The 18,480-nt window shown below is 33.3% G+C and overlaps 4 protein-coding genes across 4 annotated transcripts; 2 read left to right on the top strand and 2 right to left on the bottom strand.

Moving 5' to 3' along the window:
* Positions 1-252: 252 nt before the first annotated feature.
* TRIADDRAFT_55903 (uncharacterized protein) lies at positions 253-6,565 on the bottom strand (the record flags this gene model as incomplete). Its single annotated transcript, XM_002112124.1, has 22 exons — positions 253-518; positions 656-745; positions 832-928; positions 1,100-1,163; positions 1,274-1,397; positions 1,524-1,638; positions 1,746-1,851; positions 1,953-2,060; positions 2,199-2,290; positions 2,680-2,733; positions 2,873-2,923; positions 3,007-3,195; positions 3,290-3,380; positions 3,690-3,784; positions 3,908-3,991; positions 4,116-4,237; positions 4,366-4,486; positions 4,789-4,848; positions 5,219-5,286; positions 5,407-5,454; positions 5,978-6,019; positions 6,511-6,565. 22 exons carry the CDS (start codon positions 6,563-6,565, stop codon positions 253-255), a joined length of 2,142 nt encoding a protein of 713 aa, XP_002112160.1.
* Positions 6,566-8,039: 1,474 nt separating this feature from the next.
* On the bottom strand, positions 8,040-8,792 carry TRIADDRAFT_23781 (uncharacterized protein; the record flags this gene model as incomplete). Its single annotated transcript, XM_002112125.1, has 3 exons — positions 8,040-8,127; positions 8,205-8,376; positions 8,492-8,792. Coding segments are annotated over 3 exons (561 nt in total), but the record flags the coding sequence as incomplete, so codon positions are not given.
* Positions 8,793-12,235: 3,443 nt separating this feature from the next.
* On the top strand, positions 12,236-14,482 carry TRIADDRAFT_37628 (expressed hypothetical protein). The gene is made up of 5 exons (XM_002111611.1): positions 12,236-12,450; positions 13,186-13,284; positions 13,559-13,674; positions 13,914-14,018; positions 14,141-14,482. The coding sequence occupies exons 1-5, from the start codon at positions 12,318-12,320 to the stop codon at positions 14,303-14,305; spliced, it is 618 nt and encodes a 205-aa protein (XP_002111647.1). The 5' UTR covers positions 12,236-12,317; the 3' UTR covers positions 14,306-14,482.
* A 1,033-nt stretch (positions 14,483-15,515) lies between these two features.
* Positions 15,516-17,237, top strand: TRIADDRAFT_55906 (uncharacterized protein; the record flags this gene model as incomplete). Its single annotated transcript, XM_002111612.1, has 5 exons — positions 15,516-15,648; positions 16,008-16,106; positions 16,448-16,566; positions 16,861-16,965; positions 17,073-17,237. The coding sequence occupies 5 exons, from the start codon at positions 15,516-15,518 to the stop codon at positions 17,235-17,237; spliced, it is 621 nt and encodes a 206-aa protein (XP_002111648.1).
* Positions 17,238-18,480: the final 1,243 nt, after the last annotated feature.

The following is an 18,480-nucleotide window of genomic DNA, read 5'->3' on the forward strand; positions in this document are numbered from 1 at the left end:
ACCAAATTTTACTTGCATGCATAGTTTTTAGTGTTTATACATCACACCCTCATCTATTACTACGGAAGCCAGAATAAAATGAATAACGATCTACGCGAAATGTGAAGTTTGTTTGTTTGTCATATATCATGCATAAATGAAAAGTGATAAGATCTGAATTTTTAATATCCAAGTTGATGATATAATAAAAAGTTATGAAATGCATATTTACATAATAGTTTTCATAATTATCCATCAAGGTTTTTGTCTGTATCATGAAACTATAAATGCTGATACAGATATGACAATATCTGCAATTTTACGATATCCCAAAATGTACAATAGAACTTGCTTGTGGTTTCTAGTAGCAGGTAAAAGAAAGCAACAATATAAGAATAATTTTAAAGCAATGTCTATTGGTATTCTAATTGAAATCTGACTCGAGAACGTTTCAAGAACGTAAAAGCTATATTGAGTACATATAAACTGTCGAATTGCATTAAGGCAGTTTCTGTCACGTACCATTTGATCGGGAATTTCTGAAATGCATGATATAAGTTATATGAGTTAGTGATGCTCAATTATAATTATTCAAATTCCTACTGTACATTTTAAAATATCCCAGAGCAAATAAGAATGCTAAAGTCATAGATAAATTTGCTATCACTTTACTAACCTCCATCCCTTATTCGTTTAGCTTCTGCATTCAATAGTTCAAAGTTTCGCGATGTGTCTTCGGTGACTGCATCAGAATTATCCACGTTTTCTATAATGGAGAATATTCTGTTTAAGCACGATAGCATTTACGCCTTAAAAGTGATAAGTTAGAATTTTAACAAGTTATAGAATAACCGTCGCTTAAAATTCTAGAATTGATTTCGTCTGCTTTAGCTTTCGCTGCATAAGCCAGTGTTAATTCATTGTAATCCATAGCTACGTAGTACAGATCCTATGAAGATATATATTCTTTTACTTTTAGCTTGATTAGCCTTTTATCGTCATAAAAAAGCATTAACTATAAGCTTTTTTGATTAGAATTCTGTCTTTGCTATATATCTTTACGCAATTACAGAAATTACTGTCAATACAAATTGCCACCAATAACTGTAGTAGTGCTTACCATAAATAATTCTCTGTTTTCTAACCGATCGGCTACGTAGAACGCTTTTTCAAAACTTTTTCGTCTAACAGTAGATCGGCGTTAATGGTATTGTTAAAGGATTTGATAGAGCTTAATGTTCCAATAGTAATTATTATATTAAATTTAATTTATTTAGTTTAAAATGAATAGTACCTAATAAAATTGTCGAATAAGCGTTGTAGTAGTCCTTCTACAATTTGTTTAAATTCGTCAGCAATTTTTACATGTAAAGTTTGCTTTGGATTATAAAAGGTACCGATTGCGCTGTCAATTAGTACTATAAAATAATTTAGGATAATTATATCAGCTTTATCAAATATTGAGAAATAGATACCATAATTAAAGTTTATAATACAGTAATTATGAAATAAACTAGAAACAGATTTTAAGTGAATATCCTTACATTCACTGTCTTCGTCCAAATCGTTCTTAAATATCTCATTACAGATAGCCATCAAACATGAAAAGCATATGTGACCTTCTCTATTCCAGTCAAGATTGGATAATATGCTGACGGCCTATAACGGTGTATTTATATATTTAGAAAGAAATTATTACAATAATTGCATCTATAAGTTATAGTGTAATCCAATTTTTTCTTAAATGCAAGCCGTTAGATAAATACCTCTTCATATTGATTTTGTTTTAGATACTCATTTGTAATTTCGATAGGTCCTAGACGTCCATTATTAAAAACCCCAATTTCTAGCCGTAAAATGGCAATTGGTCCTCTATTAACAAATATTTTACATATAAAAGTTAAAATTGCGTAGCTTTAATGACAGGATTATATTTAGGAGAATCGAACTGGGTAAAATTATGAGAGTTATACTTTGATAGAACAAGAGCAATATCAATGTAAGATTTAAAACGCTCATTTCCTTGACCAAGTAAACTTGTATCTGGTGACCATGTAACGGATACAAGATGGACTGGAGGCCTATTGAACACAGTAGCCGATAGCAAACAATTTAGTCGCCATAATACACATTTAAAATAAAAGCATCGGCAAGTGCCCTTAAATTTAAGCCAGTCTTAGTGAGATTGTTATCAGTTAACTTAATTCAAGTTGACTTACACCAAATACTTAGCAAGATCTAAATGATTCAGTTTCATTGGTTCCTCAGTTAACATATGAATTGGAAATTCGGATAGGGCTATATCGAATAGCTAAAAAATAACTGATGTTAGCGAATAGATCAAAGTATATAATTGCTGTTCATTAATAATATAGTACAGTAATTATATTAGGCTCTACAGCAGAGGTTAAGTTTATTTGTAATATTATAAATGGAGTATGGTGATGATTAAGATAGATTTGTAGAATTTGATTAGAAATATTTATGATCGATTCTTATATTTTTTTAACCATTAATTGCCACTATAAATTTTATACGCATAAGTCAAAGTAAAGCAAATATTATATTTGAAATCAAGCTATTTCCAAATAGTTACAGCAATCCACAATATGGCACATAGGCAACTTTTCTACTAAGAAGGATCAAGCAGATAAAGCTGAATTATCATAGTATAAATTGACAATTAACTCGTATGTAAACCTGAAAATCGCCGGCATCATTGGCCACTATAAAAATTGTATCGTCCCAGTGCCACTGGATATAAATTGGATGATCCTTATAATTTAATCGTAAATTTTTCAATATGGCATTTTAATCGTTATAAAATAGCATGTTATAAGCCTTAGAGTAGGTCTATAAGTCTATTTTGGAATTATCTCAGATATAACCTTACCACAGCAGATTTTGTTGCCGATTTGCTTTCACAATTTTCATCATAACATACCTGTAACAAGTTCGTTAGAAAAACTTTTCATTATATGCTGAAATTTAATATCATATAATATTGCATAAATAAGTAAATCTTACGATAGTTCCGTCATTACAACCAATAATAAATTTGTCTTCTGCATGATTGGGTTGACAGCAAGTAACAAAACCTATATAAGAATTGTTAAAATATGCTTGCCCAGGATGGTACTCACAGTAATCTAATATAATATTTGATAAACGTGCATTACCGGGAACAGAAATTTTATTTGAGACTGAAAAATTTTCCTAGAATAAGATTTAGATTCGAGACAGATAAATTGATCAATATTAAATGAAGGATAATTCATACATTTTCCCTATCCTAGGTAATATATCTTACCTCGTCCTTACTAAGGTCATTTATATGTCGTTCTATAATATTTTCATCAGCTTGTGTTTCCATTGTGATAAATTGATCAAATTTTACAGCACTAAATTAGAATATTCCTTCGTCAGATTATTTATCAAGTCAAACATGAATTCGATGCGTAATACTAAGCATGTAATTTCATCCTTTAAAAACATAAAACTAAAACAATAAGATTTATGGATATAAAAATACGGAATCGCTAGCTAACATACCTAAAATATACACTCAGAGGATTACCAATAGTTCGATACGTACGAGTAATTTGTATCGGAGGCTGAGAAGATCTGATTAAGAGTTATATGTTCTCTTGATCAGTTCCATTGTAAAATATTTATGTAATGAATAGTGCTAACATTACAATCTATTGTACCTATTAATGGAGCCTGCAATTATGTTCTCTTGATGTGTGGTAACATCGTTATGAGCTCGAGAATTATAGTCGGGAGATGGCCACCATACTATAAACTATTTGATAAAATCCATCACAAATACATTTTTAACATTAAGGAGTTTATTATATCTAAGTTTCTTACAAACTAGCGTATAGTATTGGAAATAAGATGCTTATTATGCCTTTGTTAGAATTACCCGGTCTTTAGTCACATTCACAGATAGTTTGGGTTTTACTCCGGCTGGTTTTCCCGGATTATAATCTTGAGATAGGAATTGGCACTTGAGAAAATTGGATTAGACGAATGTATAACATATGTGTTATTTATAACGAACGACTAATGTACAAAATGATATTAATCTATGTCAATCAAGTTAATTGAGTATGAGTTAATGCTTTTATTACCTTGGGATCAAATGCTGATAATTTTTCAAGTTTTTTCATCTCAGTTACACACTTGTGAAGTACCAGTGTTAACTTCGATTTATCGACGTGTAGAATTAGCAAATAATCATTTCCAATGCTAACTAAAGTATAATAATAAATAAATCTGTGTGTTAAAGATGTCATCATTACACTTACGATACTGCTTTTGGTAGCGTAGCCATACGCTGGTAAGCATTCTGTATTAGTAATTACGACTATTATCACCTACCATCGCTTATTTGGTCTCCATGTAATTTACTGACTAAGGTTTTATCGATTAAAATCTGTTCAACATCAGGGCAATGTTGAGCAGTTAAGAACGATATCATAATCCCATTGCTCAAGATTACCTAGAATCCATGTTGAGTAAATTGTCATAAAAATAAAGAAAGATTAACAATTAGAATTTGCTAATCATAAAGTAATAAAAATATTTTTACTACTAGTCCGGTTGAATTAACCACTTATTTATTATTCTTCGTTATAGTATCAATAAATGAAATGTTTAAATCAATCTAAATAATAAACTTTGCAAATGTTAAATAATTGCAAAGTAATTTAGCTATGCATTTATAGCATAAGTGAATATAGGTAATATTCAAATCGATTGTATGGATTGTTTGTAATTAATATTAATACCGCTTTAACTTACTAAAATTAGATGATCGCTTCTCCAATGAACGTGAACGGGTTGATGGTTTGCCATGAGTTCCTACAAAACAATGAAAAATATCGATAAACCATAATAGCATGATCATTTGCAGGCCATTCATCATATAATATATGATCGTAACTAGACTTGTTTTAATGTATTGCCATGATGACTTTCCATGTACTATATGATACAATTATTAAGTTAAATATAAGGCTCTAGCTTTTTATTACTCAAGAAAAATCTACGAATATAGGTAATGGATATATATGATAATTCAGGTTTCCTGTGCTCGCGTCTCGTTGTACTCGCTCAACATTCATCTCTTCTGATTAACTAGCAGTTGGCTTTCTGATTGTGTTATAACTGATAAATAATCCACTTGACGCAAGCAAATAATAATATAAGCAAATATTTAAAAGGTTTTTACCAGTGATTCTCTTAAGTGATCTCTGATTTTTTTCCCCTGACTTTTAAGAAACCAGGTTATGTCTCGACCTACATTTACAGTAAGACCAAATCAATCATTTTCACAGGTAGATAGACGTGAAGTATGTATATGCGAGTTTAAGTAGATAATAATTTCTCAATTATTTTAATTAAGCCAACGGTTCTTACTCTCTGCCCAATGCCTTCTATAATCCAGATACGATTCATCTGATTGACCTTTAGCGGGAGTGATACATAATTATTAAGTAACATTCAATTATCATAGTAATATATTTTTGATATATTTATGTATAGATTAAACGCAAGCTGAAATATCGACTAGGCCTTCTTTACATGTGAGTAATGATTAAGCTACAGATGATCGACGATCAGAAGTAACTCTAGTTTTTAAACTGGCAGATTGGCATTAATTAATAGTGAAGCCATCCTAGATAATCTTTACTCTAGAAAGGTTTACTTTACAGTAGATTCAGTAAATTGTTTCTATTTTAAAGGATAAGAATATTTAATTCGAAGAATTATCTTATCCAATTAGCGCCGCAACTGCAAAGTTGGGAATGCTACAAGATGAAACACCTTGTGGTATGAAAACTATAACTATCAGTATCCAATACTTTTAGTAGGCTATTTAATCATCATTAACGTTATACGATTCTTGATGCTCCGGTATTTTCAAATGACTGCAATTTTATTATCAGTCCTAATTATTTGAAGATATTAATATCTGATAAATCTTTACCTGAGCTCTTATCATGATAATAATGAATCCCTGTCGTAAGGCCTATAATGAATTGATGATGTAAACACCGCTGTGAGTTATCGACCAGAAATAATGCTCTAATCAAAGTATCTTTTCTATCATAGTTATCATTTTCGGCTTGACTAATAAGTAGCTTTATTGCAAGCACTCTATTCTACTGTGTGCCCTATTTCTTCGTTACTAAAAATATCATGATTACTAGAATCAAAGTTATTACTCATAGTTAACAGAACCGTATTTTGAAGATTTATCTCGACTGTATTAAGGATACACTTTCACTGTAATTGACGATGTATACGAAATAGTAATCCATCTGATGAAAGCTACGCAAATATACAGAAACTATTAGTTCTCAGATTAACAAAATACTATTCGGTTTTGTTGGTATACAGATCGTACACTGTACACTAATTAATTTGTGATTACGATTTCCAGCTTTCGATGTAGAAAATGTATCAATCAAAGTAATTTAAGTTATCGCAGTTTGAAGAATATTATCAAAATTGACTTACTAGATGCTAAACAGCGCTGACTCCAGACAAATAAATTGGCTAACAACGATGCCATACTAAGAATTATAATGGTGGTTACAATGTTGAGCTATCTAAGCCAATTCGATCATAACAGTTATTATTTACTCAAATTTTCGTAAATAACGCATTGATGTTGATGATTTACGTCAAACAGACTTAAATACTGTTCACTATTCGTATGTATCTATCGCTAGTACGTCGAAAGGAATTTATATACGCTTTAGAATATAGAAAATGGCAGTTGATTGCGTATCGCTAGTTGCTAAGCTATAGTTAACGGTGTATCAATTGAATTGAGTCATTTTTCATAAAAATGATTCAAATACGTAAAAAATAACGGTATTGGAAGAAGTGGCTCAGTGGTCTAGTGGCATGATTCGCGCTTTGGGTGCGCGAGGTCACGGGTTCGATTCCCGTCTGAGCCCATTCGGGTATACTTTTTTTCTTTTTAAAAATTGGTGTATAATTAATTAATTAATTTTATTTCGTAGCTTTCTCGATGTTGTTGCCCTCTGGATTGAGATAGAATAGCTGAATAAATATTGGTAAAGAATTGCGGAGCAGACCTCTTTGTACTTGATTGAGTTGTAGCTCACAATAGGATAACGTCTTATCTGGTACTGCAGAAATGATCATTGCTATTTAAATATTGCTTATTTACTAGACTTCAATAACGTTTTAGAAACTATAGAAAAGATATGGAACAGCAAAATCGTGATCAGATCATGACAGCAACTTAATCGATATTCTGATGCAGAAATAATCTGTTCCATAATTTATAAATAGAGATGATGATTTATCAGAGAAATCTAAGCATCTCTCTGTACACTTTACATTCTACTTTAAGTAAGCCAATTTTAGGGATGCAGTGATCCTCTATTTTCCACTTCAATGCCAAAAATTACAGAGCAAATAGATGATGAGCTCAGCCTTGTCTCTACTTATACTGTACCACACAATTAATTTTTAAGGAACAAATATGCTCCTAACATTATCGAACATAATTTCAGAAGTTACTTAGAATTGCATCTAATTGCTACACATCTTTGTCCAATGCTAAAGTTATTCCTCCTATATCGATTCTTTGTTACACTTTTTGTTCGATCAAAAATGGTACTATTATATTATCAAAGCCAAAAAAATTCGCATTTCACTATTTTATTAATCATTTGTTACTTTATTAAAAGTCAAAACGTAAATCATCATTACAGCACTATACATGCAATTTATGATATTGCTACAAATATTTCACGTCAAGCAAAACTTTAATTTTTTAGCTAAATATTTGTAAGCGATGACAAACAAAATCGAAGGTAGTGCTGATATACTATTCATTTCTTGATATAGAGTAGAGCTTGCGCGTAAACATAAGAATCCAATTTTGAAAGTATTTCAGCCATATAATTAGAAGCTCAATTTAATAGCTCAAGGCGTTATATGAGGAGTATATAATACAAGTAATTTAACAGTAAGGTTAAGCGTACAATTAGAAGCTTATATTAGCTTAACTATCGTCTTCTAGAGCCGCCACCAGCAGCTAAGATTGTTGCAATGCGTATAAAGATATTGATGATATCCATGTAAACACCGATTGACCTATTCACATTTAAAAAATTGCCGATCAACAATAGTACAAGTAGGACGTATTAAAACACGATTTAAATTTTACGTACTCATTGATAGGATCATATTTGACCGGATGATATAAAGAGTGTGTCTCGGCCTTTTTGACCAGTTTTTGTGTATCGTAAAGAAGTAATCCACCAAATACGAGTAACCCACCGTATAATGAAATAGAATACAAGCCAGCGCCAAGCATGCCAGTTGCAGGGATGAAAGCAGAGCCTAAAATAACATGATGCAATGGTAAAAATATGTAAACTCGTCGCATGTTAGTCTACTGTACACATTTAAGGTATCGCTTTATAATTTCAATATATATATATATATGTCGCCCTACCAATCGATGCCATGCAAACGCCTCCTAAAGCCAAGCCAAGTGGGCCACCCCAAGTCAAGAATTTTTCGCTCGGCGCACAGGCAGCGATCATGGATAAGCCACCTACTACACCGCCTGTTATAGCGGCTGCGCGCATTAACAAAGGTCCACCCATGAACATTAGTGGAGAAAGCACAAATCCTATAGTACCAGTATGAACAAGCCAAGCAAGATGTTTGGTATTCAATAGTCCTTCCTGGTATGGCATCGATTGGCATATATAAGCGGTGCCAATCATTGCAGCTAAGCTGCCACCGATAGCCTACAGTAAGAATTAGAAAGGACATATAGAATAAATGCATTATAGCGTTTTTCTATGAATCTACACTATACGGCAACTATCAGTGAGACGAACTTGAAAAAAATCTTATAAAAACTATACAAAAATATTATACTTTTAACACAATAAGTTGATTTCCTAGTGTCTACTATTGGGAAGCAGTTAACAGAAATGTTCAAGGTAGTGTACTAAGTACCAATGGTACGATTAGCTAGTTTAAACGTCTAATTAACTACTGTACATAATTGTTACGGTAATCTTACCAAGAGTGGGTTTGCTGTCATAAATTTGTATGCGAATCTCGTCCGGTACAGTGATGCAGCAGATGCTGCTGTTACTCCTAGTCCAACCATCAAGTGGCCGTAGCTAGCCTTAATACGATCACGAACATATTGCGGCCAAATCCTGGTCATAGTAAAACGTTGGAATGTTTTAAATATTTTTAAAATAATTTACTGGATGTCTAACATCAACTGATTATTATTCTATAAGGTGTAAAAAACTAAAATCCTATCAAGATTTAATATACAGAATACTAAATTCCGACGGTCGTACTTTTCTTCTGTGGCTTAAATGCAGTACACTATCGAATATAATTCCCAGTAAAAAGTGTCCAGTACGTATATACGGGTATACTATAGTTAGTTTTGAATTGAACCATTTATTCTTTATTACTAATAACTAAAACTATAAAGGACGTAATTGTAGTAGCATTCTGTAATAAATGCAGTGCTCAATAAACGCAGTTCTGCATCTTATCACTGATATAATATTATACTCTGTAAACAATAAGCCGGTTGGGATACATATAAATTACCTTACGTATAAAATTAGTTATCGATAGAGAGACAAGACCATGATACGGATTACTTGATTAATTTGGCAATTTATAGTATGGTATGCTAGACCGTTTACATACTTATTGTGAACTAATGTAGGTCTAAGGACTTACGCCATTTTATCGATTGCTCCAATCTGATTTGATAATCCCAGTCCGTAGTAGCATAATGCTCCAATACCTGCTGCGCTGGCACCTGCCACTGCCAATAGTCCATACTTTCCAGCTAGATTGAAGGAAAGAGAAGTTAGTACTATTCGATCATCAATAGTATAGGCGTTATAATTATCCATTATTTTTTAACGGGTGCAGTAGTAAGCTACTAAATATGAAGAGTAAATGAGTATGGAAATTCAACAAGTTGATATCAATAAAAGACGTTCTGTTTCATACATTTCTTGTACGGATATTTTTTTAAATTTTACCAGCGATTTTAGGATTTCCAGCTTCCAGCCCAGTCTACTTAACTTATAATAAGATATGGACACTACATCAGATTACTATTGATAATTTCTGTACTTTTCTACTAACACAGTCCATGAAGTATAAATGGAGTATGGATGACGTAATATTGCGGCTTCATGAAGTGTTCTGTACAGTACATACTATACGACGTATGCGAGATATCATTTGATCAGGCATCCATCCCAGGCAGGTTGTAGAACTACATTAAATAGTAAAATCCCGAAAATGAATGTATTTCGATTTTGTTTAAATTATACATTTACTTTGGGTTACTACGTTCCGCACGTATTGATAATAACAAGTAAATGTTCAGTGGGAAATGACGATTGGCCAAGAGATCAGACAACAAACGTTGTGTCCATCTGTGGTAGTTTATAGTACTTCAGGGCTATGAATTGTTATGAGTTTATGATCACTGGTAGCTATTCATTCACCATGTTAAGCGATTCAACGGATGATCAGGAAAATGGATGCAAAGGTACATAAAATGACGAACAAGAGTAAATTAATTCCGTTTTCTTTTCTATCGATAGATAGAAAATCAACCAGCCTACGTATCACTTACATGACGCAAAAGCGCTCTCTTCAGACGCAATTTTAGTTCTACGAACAGCTCTTTTAAGAGTACTGACACGACTTCTTGAGGTTACATTGCGAGCTGGAACCAGTCGAGTTTTTAATTGAGAATTGCGAATTGCATAGGCTGAGTTGGAAAACCCAGTAAATCTTGTTAACTTGACGACACGAAAGATTGTCGACATTTTCACGAAAAATGGAGGAACACTGCGTAACGTAGACTACGCATGACTGGCTTCACTCTAGAGCTACAGTGTACAGTGTACAGTACGTATTGTAACAAATACTGTACACTGTACTGTACTTGTATTAGTAAAATCATTGAATCGAATCGAATCTTGAGGATAAATCTTTCTTCAGTACTGTATAAGATGCTATCCTCCGGAGTATCTTTAATTATAATAGTGCTCTTTAGCTGTGTACATCTCTCTCTTTAAGCTTCTTAGCTGTTATATTCCCTGATTTTGTACTGTAACTGTCTCTGTATTCTCGGTTTGTCTTATAATAAACCTCATTAACCTATCTGCCTTCGTGTTTACTGAACCCGAAACGTAGAGTAAATATTCATCATGACTGTATGATGTACTGTACTGTACAGTATAGTACTGGGTAGGGGATATGGAAAATAAATTCGGCAGTCTATCATTTTCTAGTCATTTCCACTCGACGTTATGACTGAAAGCGTATACCATACTGTACAAAATCAACCAAGCAGCTAACAGACAGTATGAACACATCAATGTTGATAAAATAAGAATTTTGGACATCATGTCTTCCATAGAACTTAGGAACTCGTTTACGACAGGGATATACTAACCATCAATTAACTATTTATTGATCATAGCATAATGGTGCTATGTAGATAACAGTGTCCACTATACGTACGTACACTCCAGGTAATACTCCTGACTTTTCTAGAAAGATCGACGTAATGACTGATATTGTACTGTATGTACATTCGTCTGATGATTAAGGCTGAAGTTAACAGTGAGTACAGAATCATACTGTACAGTATCAGCCAGATGCCGAATTCAAACTCAAACGTCCAATTCATCAATCAGGTTATTTGCAAATCGTGAAAGCTTTGAGACCCTGAGGTACAGTATCAGCCAGACGTCTAGTTCAGACTCCAATGTCAAATTCGCAATTTAGGTCATTTGCAAATCGCGAAAGCTTTTTGGAGTGCGTGAGATTGGTACAGAAAGCATATGCAAGCGCAAGACAACCATTATCTTGTGGAGTGGCCAATGAGAGCACGCTGCTGATTGTCATGTGACCCGTCTTGAGCACGACTCAGCGTTTTGATACCCCAAAACATTAAGGTCAAACCATGGAGGTTACTGTCATAATAAGAACAACAACAAATACGCGTCATACTTTTCACCTCATAATGATATAACATGACACGTTGGCTGTACAAGTAATTGCACTGTCATGCTGTTTACGGCCCACAGTACAGCAATGTGCAGTACAATGTACTGTACACTGTACAGTACTATCTTCAGTCAAAGTCAAATAAATACCGACTTGAACCTTTCATTATTCCATTTCGGCCTGCATTTGCTAGAGCTATTAACACGTTCAATAATTGACAGTATTTAGTCTGAATCAATCTTCTCCATCTCGTCATGCCGAGCTACAAATTGTCCTATTTTAACCTTCGTGGTCGTGGTGAAATTATTCGCTACCTATTCGCTGTAGCTGGCGTCGCCTATGAAGATAATCGTATTACTTCGGAAGAATGGGGAAAGATGAAAGCCGGTTAGTATTGATTGCCTTGATACGTAAAGTAAAAGAGATGTTGATCGAAGCTTTTAGCTGTTCCAACTAGTTGACTTGAAATATCAGCAACTCCTTCTAGCGCGGCCCGTTTTAAAATCGATCTACTACTCAAAGTAAAGAAATATGATGTTATAGAACGTATTGTAATGTACTCTATATTAGTAGGATTGCTGTAGTCGACACTACAGCTTATGCAATTACGGTAGATCAATTTTGGAAATACAGTACGTCAAGTTCATCAGGTCTATCGGGTCTCTCTTTTCTATGAAGTGATAGTGGGCGGCGATTGGCCTTCCTCGGCCTTTCTCATTTTACTTACTTTTTTGCCACTCCACTACAATATACAAACAATTTTGCCAACAACTGCAAATCAATTACTGTACCTTTCTCACTTTTCTCCAATTACAAAATGTTGTACGTCTTTTAAAACAAAGTTGAATTTGCAATGCTATCGGTTCTTGCAAAGACTGCATTGTAGTCATTCTCCTTATATTTTGAAGTGCTAAAAAAGGAAATTATAATGATTACTTTTAGATTTTATTACAAATAGTTAAAATTCCGATACGAACTATAATTTTAATCGATCATCTGTAAATTGAAACTTTTCAAACACTGTGCACGAAATCACGACAACTGTGCTTCCTAAAATTTATAATTGAAATTTATTTATTTATCGTGAAAATTAGTAAAATAAATTCTTAATCTAAATTGTAGATGGTAAGACTCCTTTTGGACAACTGCCAATATTAGAAGTTGATGACAAAGTATTGTGCCAAAGCAACGCAATTGCTGCCTATCTTGCTCGAGAATTTGGTATGCTTCTACCTTGTACAACGTATTGCTGCTACTCGTCTTATGAATCCAATGTAGTCATAAGAATTATAAGGAATAATGCGGCACTACTAAAGTTGCTGCTATACTATATATCTGCATGTTATGAATTTACAAATACTACATATACGCGTATAAGGACGTATCAAAAAATTATAGATTTATTCTGCTCATTTATACAGTTGATTTGACTAGATAAACCTTCATTAACTTGATATATCGAATGTGGATGTATGCATGCCATACTGTATTGTAGATTTGGCCGGTAAAACGAACATGGACCAATACAGAATTTCCGCTATTCAAGCAGCTGTTGGTGATTTGATGACTAAGTTTGTCGAAATTCACTTTGAAAAAGATGAAACGATAAAGGTTAGGTGTTAATGTGTGATGCAATTCCTTTTTAACATTATGCAAAACTGTACTGTACTACATTTCTTAGCAACTGATACTTTATGCATCCTTAATGTATTCTATCTCAACGAAGATTTTATTACTTTATCGGTATTCCTGTATAATGCATAGATAGCTCTAAGCATGTAATAATTTCCAGTAATTCGATTAAATGTTTCTAAATTTCGACATTCTTTTCCATGATATCATGTGTACAGGCCAAAAAACAGAAAACTTTAAGTGAAGAATTTTTGCCAGTTTGGTTAGTTGCTGTTGAAAAAATATATCAGGAAGGCGGTACCAGTTTTTTCGCTGGTGACTCAGTAAGTCCTAGGGAAGCCATGATTCTATAACTTATAATTTTTCATTATGCTTATGTTATGCACACATGGAGAACGGAATTGCTGTAAACATATTCTAAGTATTACATGTTTTTCTTTTCAAGATAACTCTTGGCGATTTATACTTTTTCTTCGCTGGTGAGAGCCTTAAAGGCGTTAACGAGCAGGTCTTTAAATCTTGCCCCGGTTTGGATGGATTGTATAATCGTATAGCTAATAATTCCGAGCTTAAAGCGTGGAGAGAAAAGCGCCCGAAAACAGATTTCTAAAGAAGCTGTTTCGTAATAGTGTCTACTATTTTCCTAGAGGATGATAGTTATGTAGGGTAAATTCAATTTTTAAACTATGCAATAATCAATTTTCCACAGCTTATTGGTTATTGGTATGCTGAGAAAGACACTCGTATATGCTTTAATCGAATTCAGCATACCTTTTGAGGGTTATCATAGTTTTGTTGCATTTTGAAATCTCTTTAGTAAGGTTGCCCGTATTAATGGATAGCTGCTAGATAGTATATTTATTACCTTTGGTAACGTAAAGTAATATCTTTATGTGATTTTGTATTAGGCACTATTACATAGCCAGCAAAAATTTGCGAGTAAATAAACAGCAATACATCATCAAATGTAAAGTGTGAAAGAGGACTTGATTACACGATCGCGTCGGGTTTAGAAACACATTGTAGTTTACTGGGTATAGTGTGCTAGAGAGAACAGCCATGCTTCACTTAAACAAAGTACCACTGATATAAAATTGTTTAAAGGTGAAATAAGTTCGATTGGAAACCATTACAAAAATTTTTGACGCTTTGTATGGAAACAACTGAAATAAGGTGTCATGTCGAACTGTTGAAGTCTGTAGCTGCTGCGCAGCAATGCTCAAATAACCTCGGTTAAGACGGTGCTATCAGCTTATGAAAAGGATTTTTAAGTCTGCATTTTATACGATACTGTATTCTGTACAGTGTACAGAATAGTACTACTAGCTCACAGTCCTAGTTGAAGCAAAGTGATAGCGTGTATAACTACACTGTGGTGATTGACTGAGTGCAATCATATTTACCATGTTACATGATGAATTATAGCGAAAAATGCTCGATACTTTGGCAAAATTTGGGCTCCAGTTTGCAGCAGGGGGCAAATCGCAATACGTAATCGTATAAAATTCTATAGTACTGTCCAGTACAGTAGGATGGACTGCAGCTGCTCCGTAAGAATAAAACTCGCGCTGAAAAACTGTTTACTTTTAGAGGGGAGGGGTATTGTACAGAATGGTCGCATTGGTCAGTCTACGCCTAATCTAAAAGAACATCACAATTCTCATCAGCGAGACAAATTATACATCAATGTTGATAGTTTGAGGATAGGTCAGACAAGAAAATTTCAAGTACTTTACGTCAAAACTACTTCGATATCTCCCCTGTTTACAGCAAACAGCGTCTACTAGTCTTTATCAGAACTTTTACAAATTGATTTCACAATGCCCAGCTACCGTTTAACGTACTTTGACGCTCGAGGCCGTGGCGAAGTTATTCGTTATTTATTTGTTTTAGCTGATGTCCCTTATCAAGATGTTCGCGTTACTTCGGAAGAATGGAGAGAGATAAAAAGTGGTTGGTGCTGTAATATATTTTTAAACATTGCTAATTTTGCCCCCAAAATCAATCCAGCTTCAATCTAGAAATAGAATGTAGTGCAAAGAAATTCTGTATGTATCCTAATCTCTCTAGCTGTACGCAATCTACACAATCGTAGTACTACAGCTTTAATGCTGTCGAGACAGCGAAATAAAATTACTCTATTTCCTTTTATCGCTTCTATACAATTGTCAATTTTACCATTAGTGGTAATCTGTCAGAAATTGACATAGTTTTCCTACTGTACTTTTTAACTATGTAAAAATATAATAACTACATAATATAAACAATTATTTACGATGAAAATGATTGAAAAGTTTTAATCTAAACTGCAGACATTAAGGCTCCTTTTGGACAACTTCCGATATTAGAAGTTGATGATAAAGTACTGTGCCAAAGTGACGCAATTGCAGTCTATCTTGCTCGAGAATTTGGTAGGCATTGATAATACTGTATAAGTACTTAAGATATACGAGTAAATCTAATTGCTACTCGTCTTACACTATAATTATTTATCTATTTCTTATAGTTAATTGTAGGATGTTATTACTATACACTTGTACGCTTATTACTCCTTAGTTACGGCTTTAATTAAACATAACTCGCATTGATCTTGTACAATTATACTTATGTTTCGAGTTTTACAACGACAAAGGCACACAAAAAGATTGTCAAGTTTATTTTGCTTTGTTAAATCGATTTATTAATGCAACGGATATAGCTAGATAAACCTTCATCATCTGAATACCTGATGTAATAATATGTTATATTGTAGGATTAACTGGTAAAACTAGTTGGGATGAATACAGAGTTTACGTCGTTCAAGGAGCTGTTAATGATTTGATAGCTAAGCTTATTGATATTCACTACTACACGGACGAAGAAACTAAAAAGGTAAGACTTCAGCATGGTAGATTTATAATATGATCATGATATGGCATACAATACAGTACTGTATTCAATGTAATGCATTTACTAGTAACTGGTATTTACTGGGCAGTTATCGTTAGATATCTTAATCAATGTTTTATGATGGTTTAAGTTATTATCTATTTATTACCTTCTTGTTATTTGTGGAAAGTACAGAAACTATTCTAAGCACGTAGTAATATGCAGTGACTCATGTAATAGTTTGTCAACTGTAGAAAGTTAATATGTTTTTACGCATCCGGTGCCATTTTTTTACAGGCCGAAAAACAGAAAGATTTCTCTGAAAATTTTCTTCCTTCATGGTTAAGTGCTGTTGAAAAAGTATATAAGGAAGGTGGTACCAGTTTTTTCGTTGGTGACTCAGTAAGTACTAAGTAATACATGTGAGATAGCTCCAAGCTATAATTTACAGATATATACTGTGTAATCGTTATCAACTTATTCTTACCGTTATTGCATTTTACTTTTAGCTGACCCTTGGCGATTTACATTTTCTTTTCGCTGGCGAGACCCTCCAAATGCTTGACAAAGATATCTTTAAAAGTGCCCCTGCTTTGGATGAGCTGTTCGATCGCATAGCTAACATTCCCAAAATTAAAGCTTGGAGAGAAAAGCGCCCGGAAACAGATTTCTAAACATGCAGTAAAGTTGCAGCGCTTTTGTTTTCCTTTAGAACTGGTAATTTGTATTGCAATTCCTAACTTATACTACAACCAATCTCCCTAACTTATAGTTGAAGCTTCTAAGAAATTTGTTTGTTCTTTAACGATTGAATGATGTTGTCAAATGATAATTATAATTGCTATAACAGTATATTTACAGTAAAATCTTTACGAGATTCTTAAATCCTCAAATGAATCTGGATACAGTATCAAGTTGAGCATTTTAAGACGGCACTACCGCATGAACACCAGCTACATTAGCAACCCAAATGACTTTAAAATTAAGTTACGGATTACTTGAGTAAAGTTCTCCCTGTGATTATGCTCGTTGGTAATCTTAAAATTAAGTTATGAATTGCTAATGTTCTATTCATACTTTAGCTCTGTAGTAACTGTAGTTTGTAGTCATAACAGTGATGACCTTAACATTGTCTGCCAGTTCGTCAACACTATAATTGTTGCTCACTAAGAACTCTGAAAGTGTGGTTTAAGAACATCTGTGTACGTAAATTAGTTAAAATTCCGATACGAACTATGACTTTAACAGATCATCTTAAAATTTTCGAGCACTATGTATGAAATCACGATAACTGTGCTTGGTAAAATTTAAATTTGTTTATCTACCATTTTTATCTATTGTTTACACAATGACAATTGTTTTAACCCTTAGTAAATTTTTAATTAAAATTGTAGATTGTAAAGCTCTTTGTTGACAACTACCAATATTGGAAGTCGACGGTAAAATATTATGGCAAAGCAGCACAGTTACTACCTATCTTGCTCGAGAATTTGGTATGCTTCTACCTTGTACAATGCATTGCTATTCGTCTTACTGAGAAAAATACGACGTATAATATACTTTAATCGAATTCAGCATACCTTTTGAGTGTTATCAAAGTTTTGTTGTATTTTGGAATCTCTCTAATGAAGTTTTCCGTGTTGATGGATAGCTGCTAGTATATTACCTTTCGTAAAGTAAAGTAATATCTTTATGTGATTTTGTAACGGGTACTGTTACATAGCCAGTAAGAATACACGAGTAAATAAACAGCAATACATCGTGAAATCTAAACCGTAAGAGCGGACTAGATTACACGATCGCGTCGAGTTTAGAAACACAATGTAATCTAATTTACTGAGTGTAGTGTACTAGAGAGAACAGTCATACTACACTTGAGCAAATTATAGATATAGAGAATTAAAATATTATAGATAT

Source organism: Trichoplax adhaerens, genomic scaffold, assembly GCF_000150275.1.
Source record: "Trichoplax adhaerens TRIADscaffold_4 genomic scaffold, whole genome shotgun sequence".
Taxonomy (NCBI): Eukaryota; Metazoa; Placozoa; class Uniplacotomia; order Trichoplacea; family Trichoplacidae; genus Trichoplax; species Trichoplax adhaerens.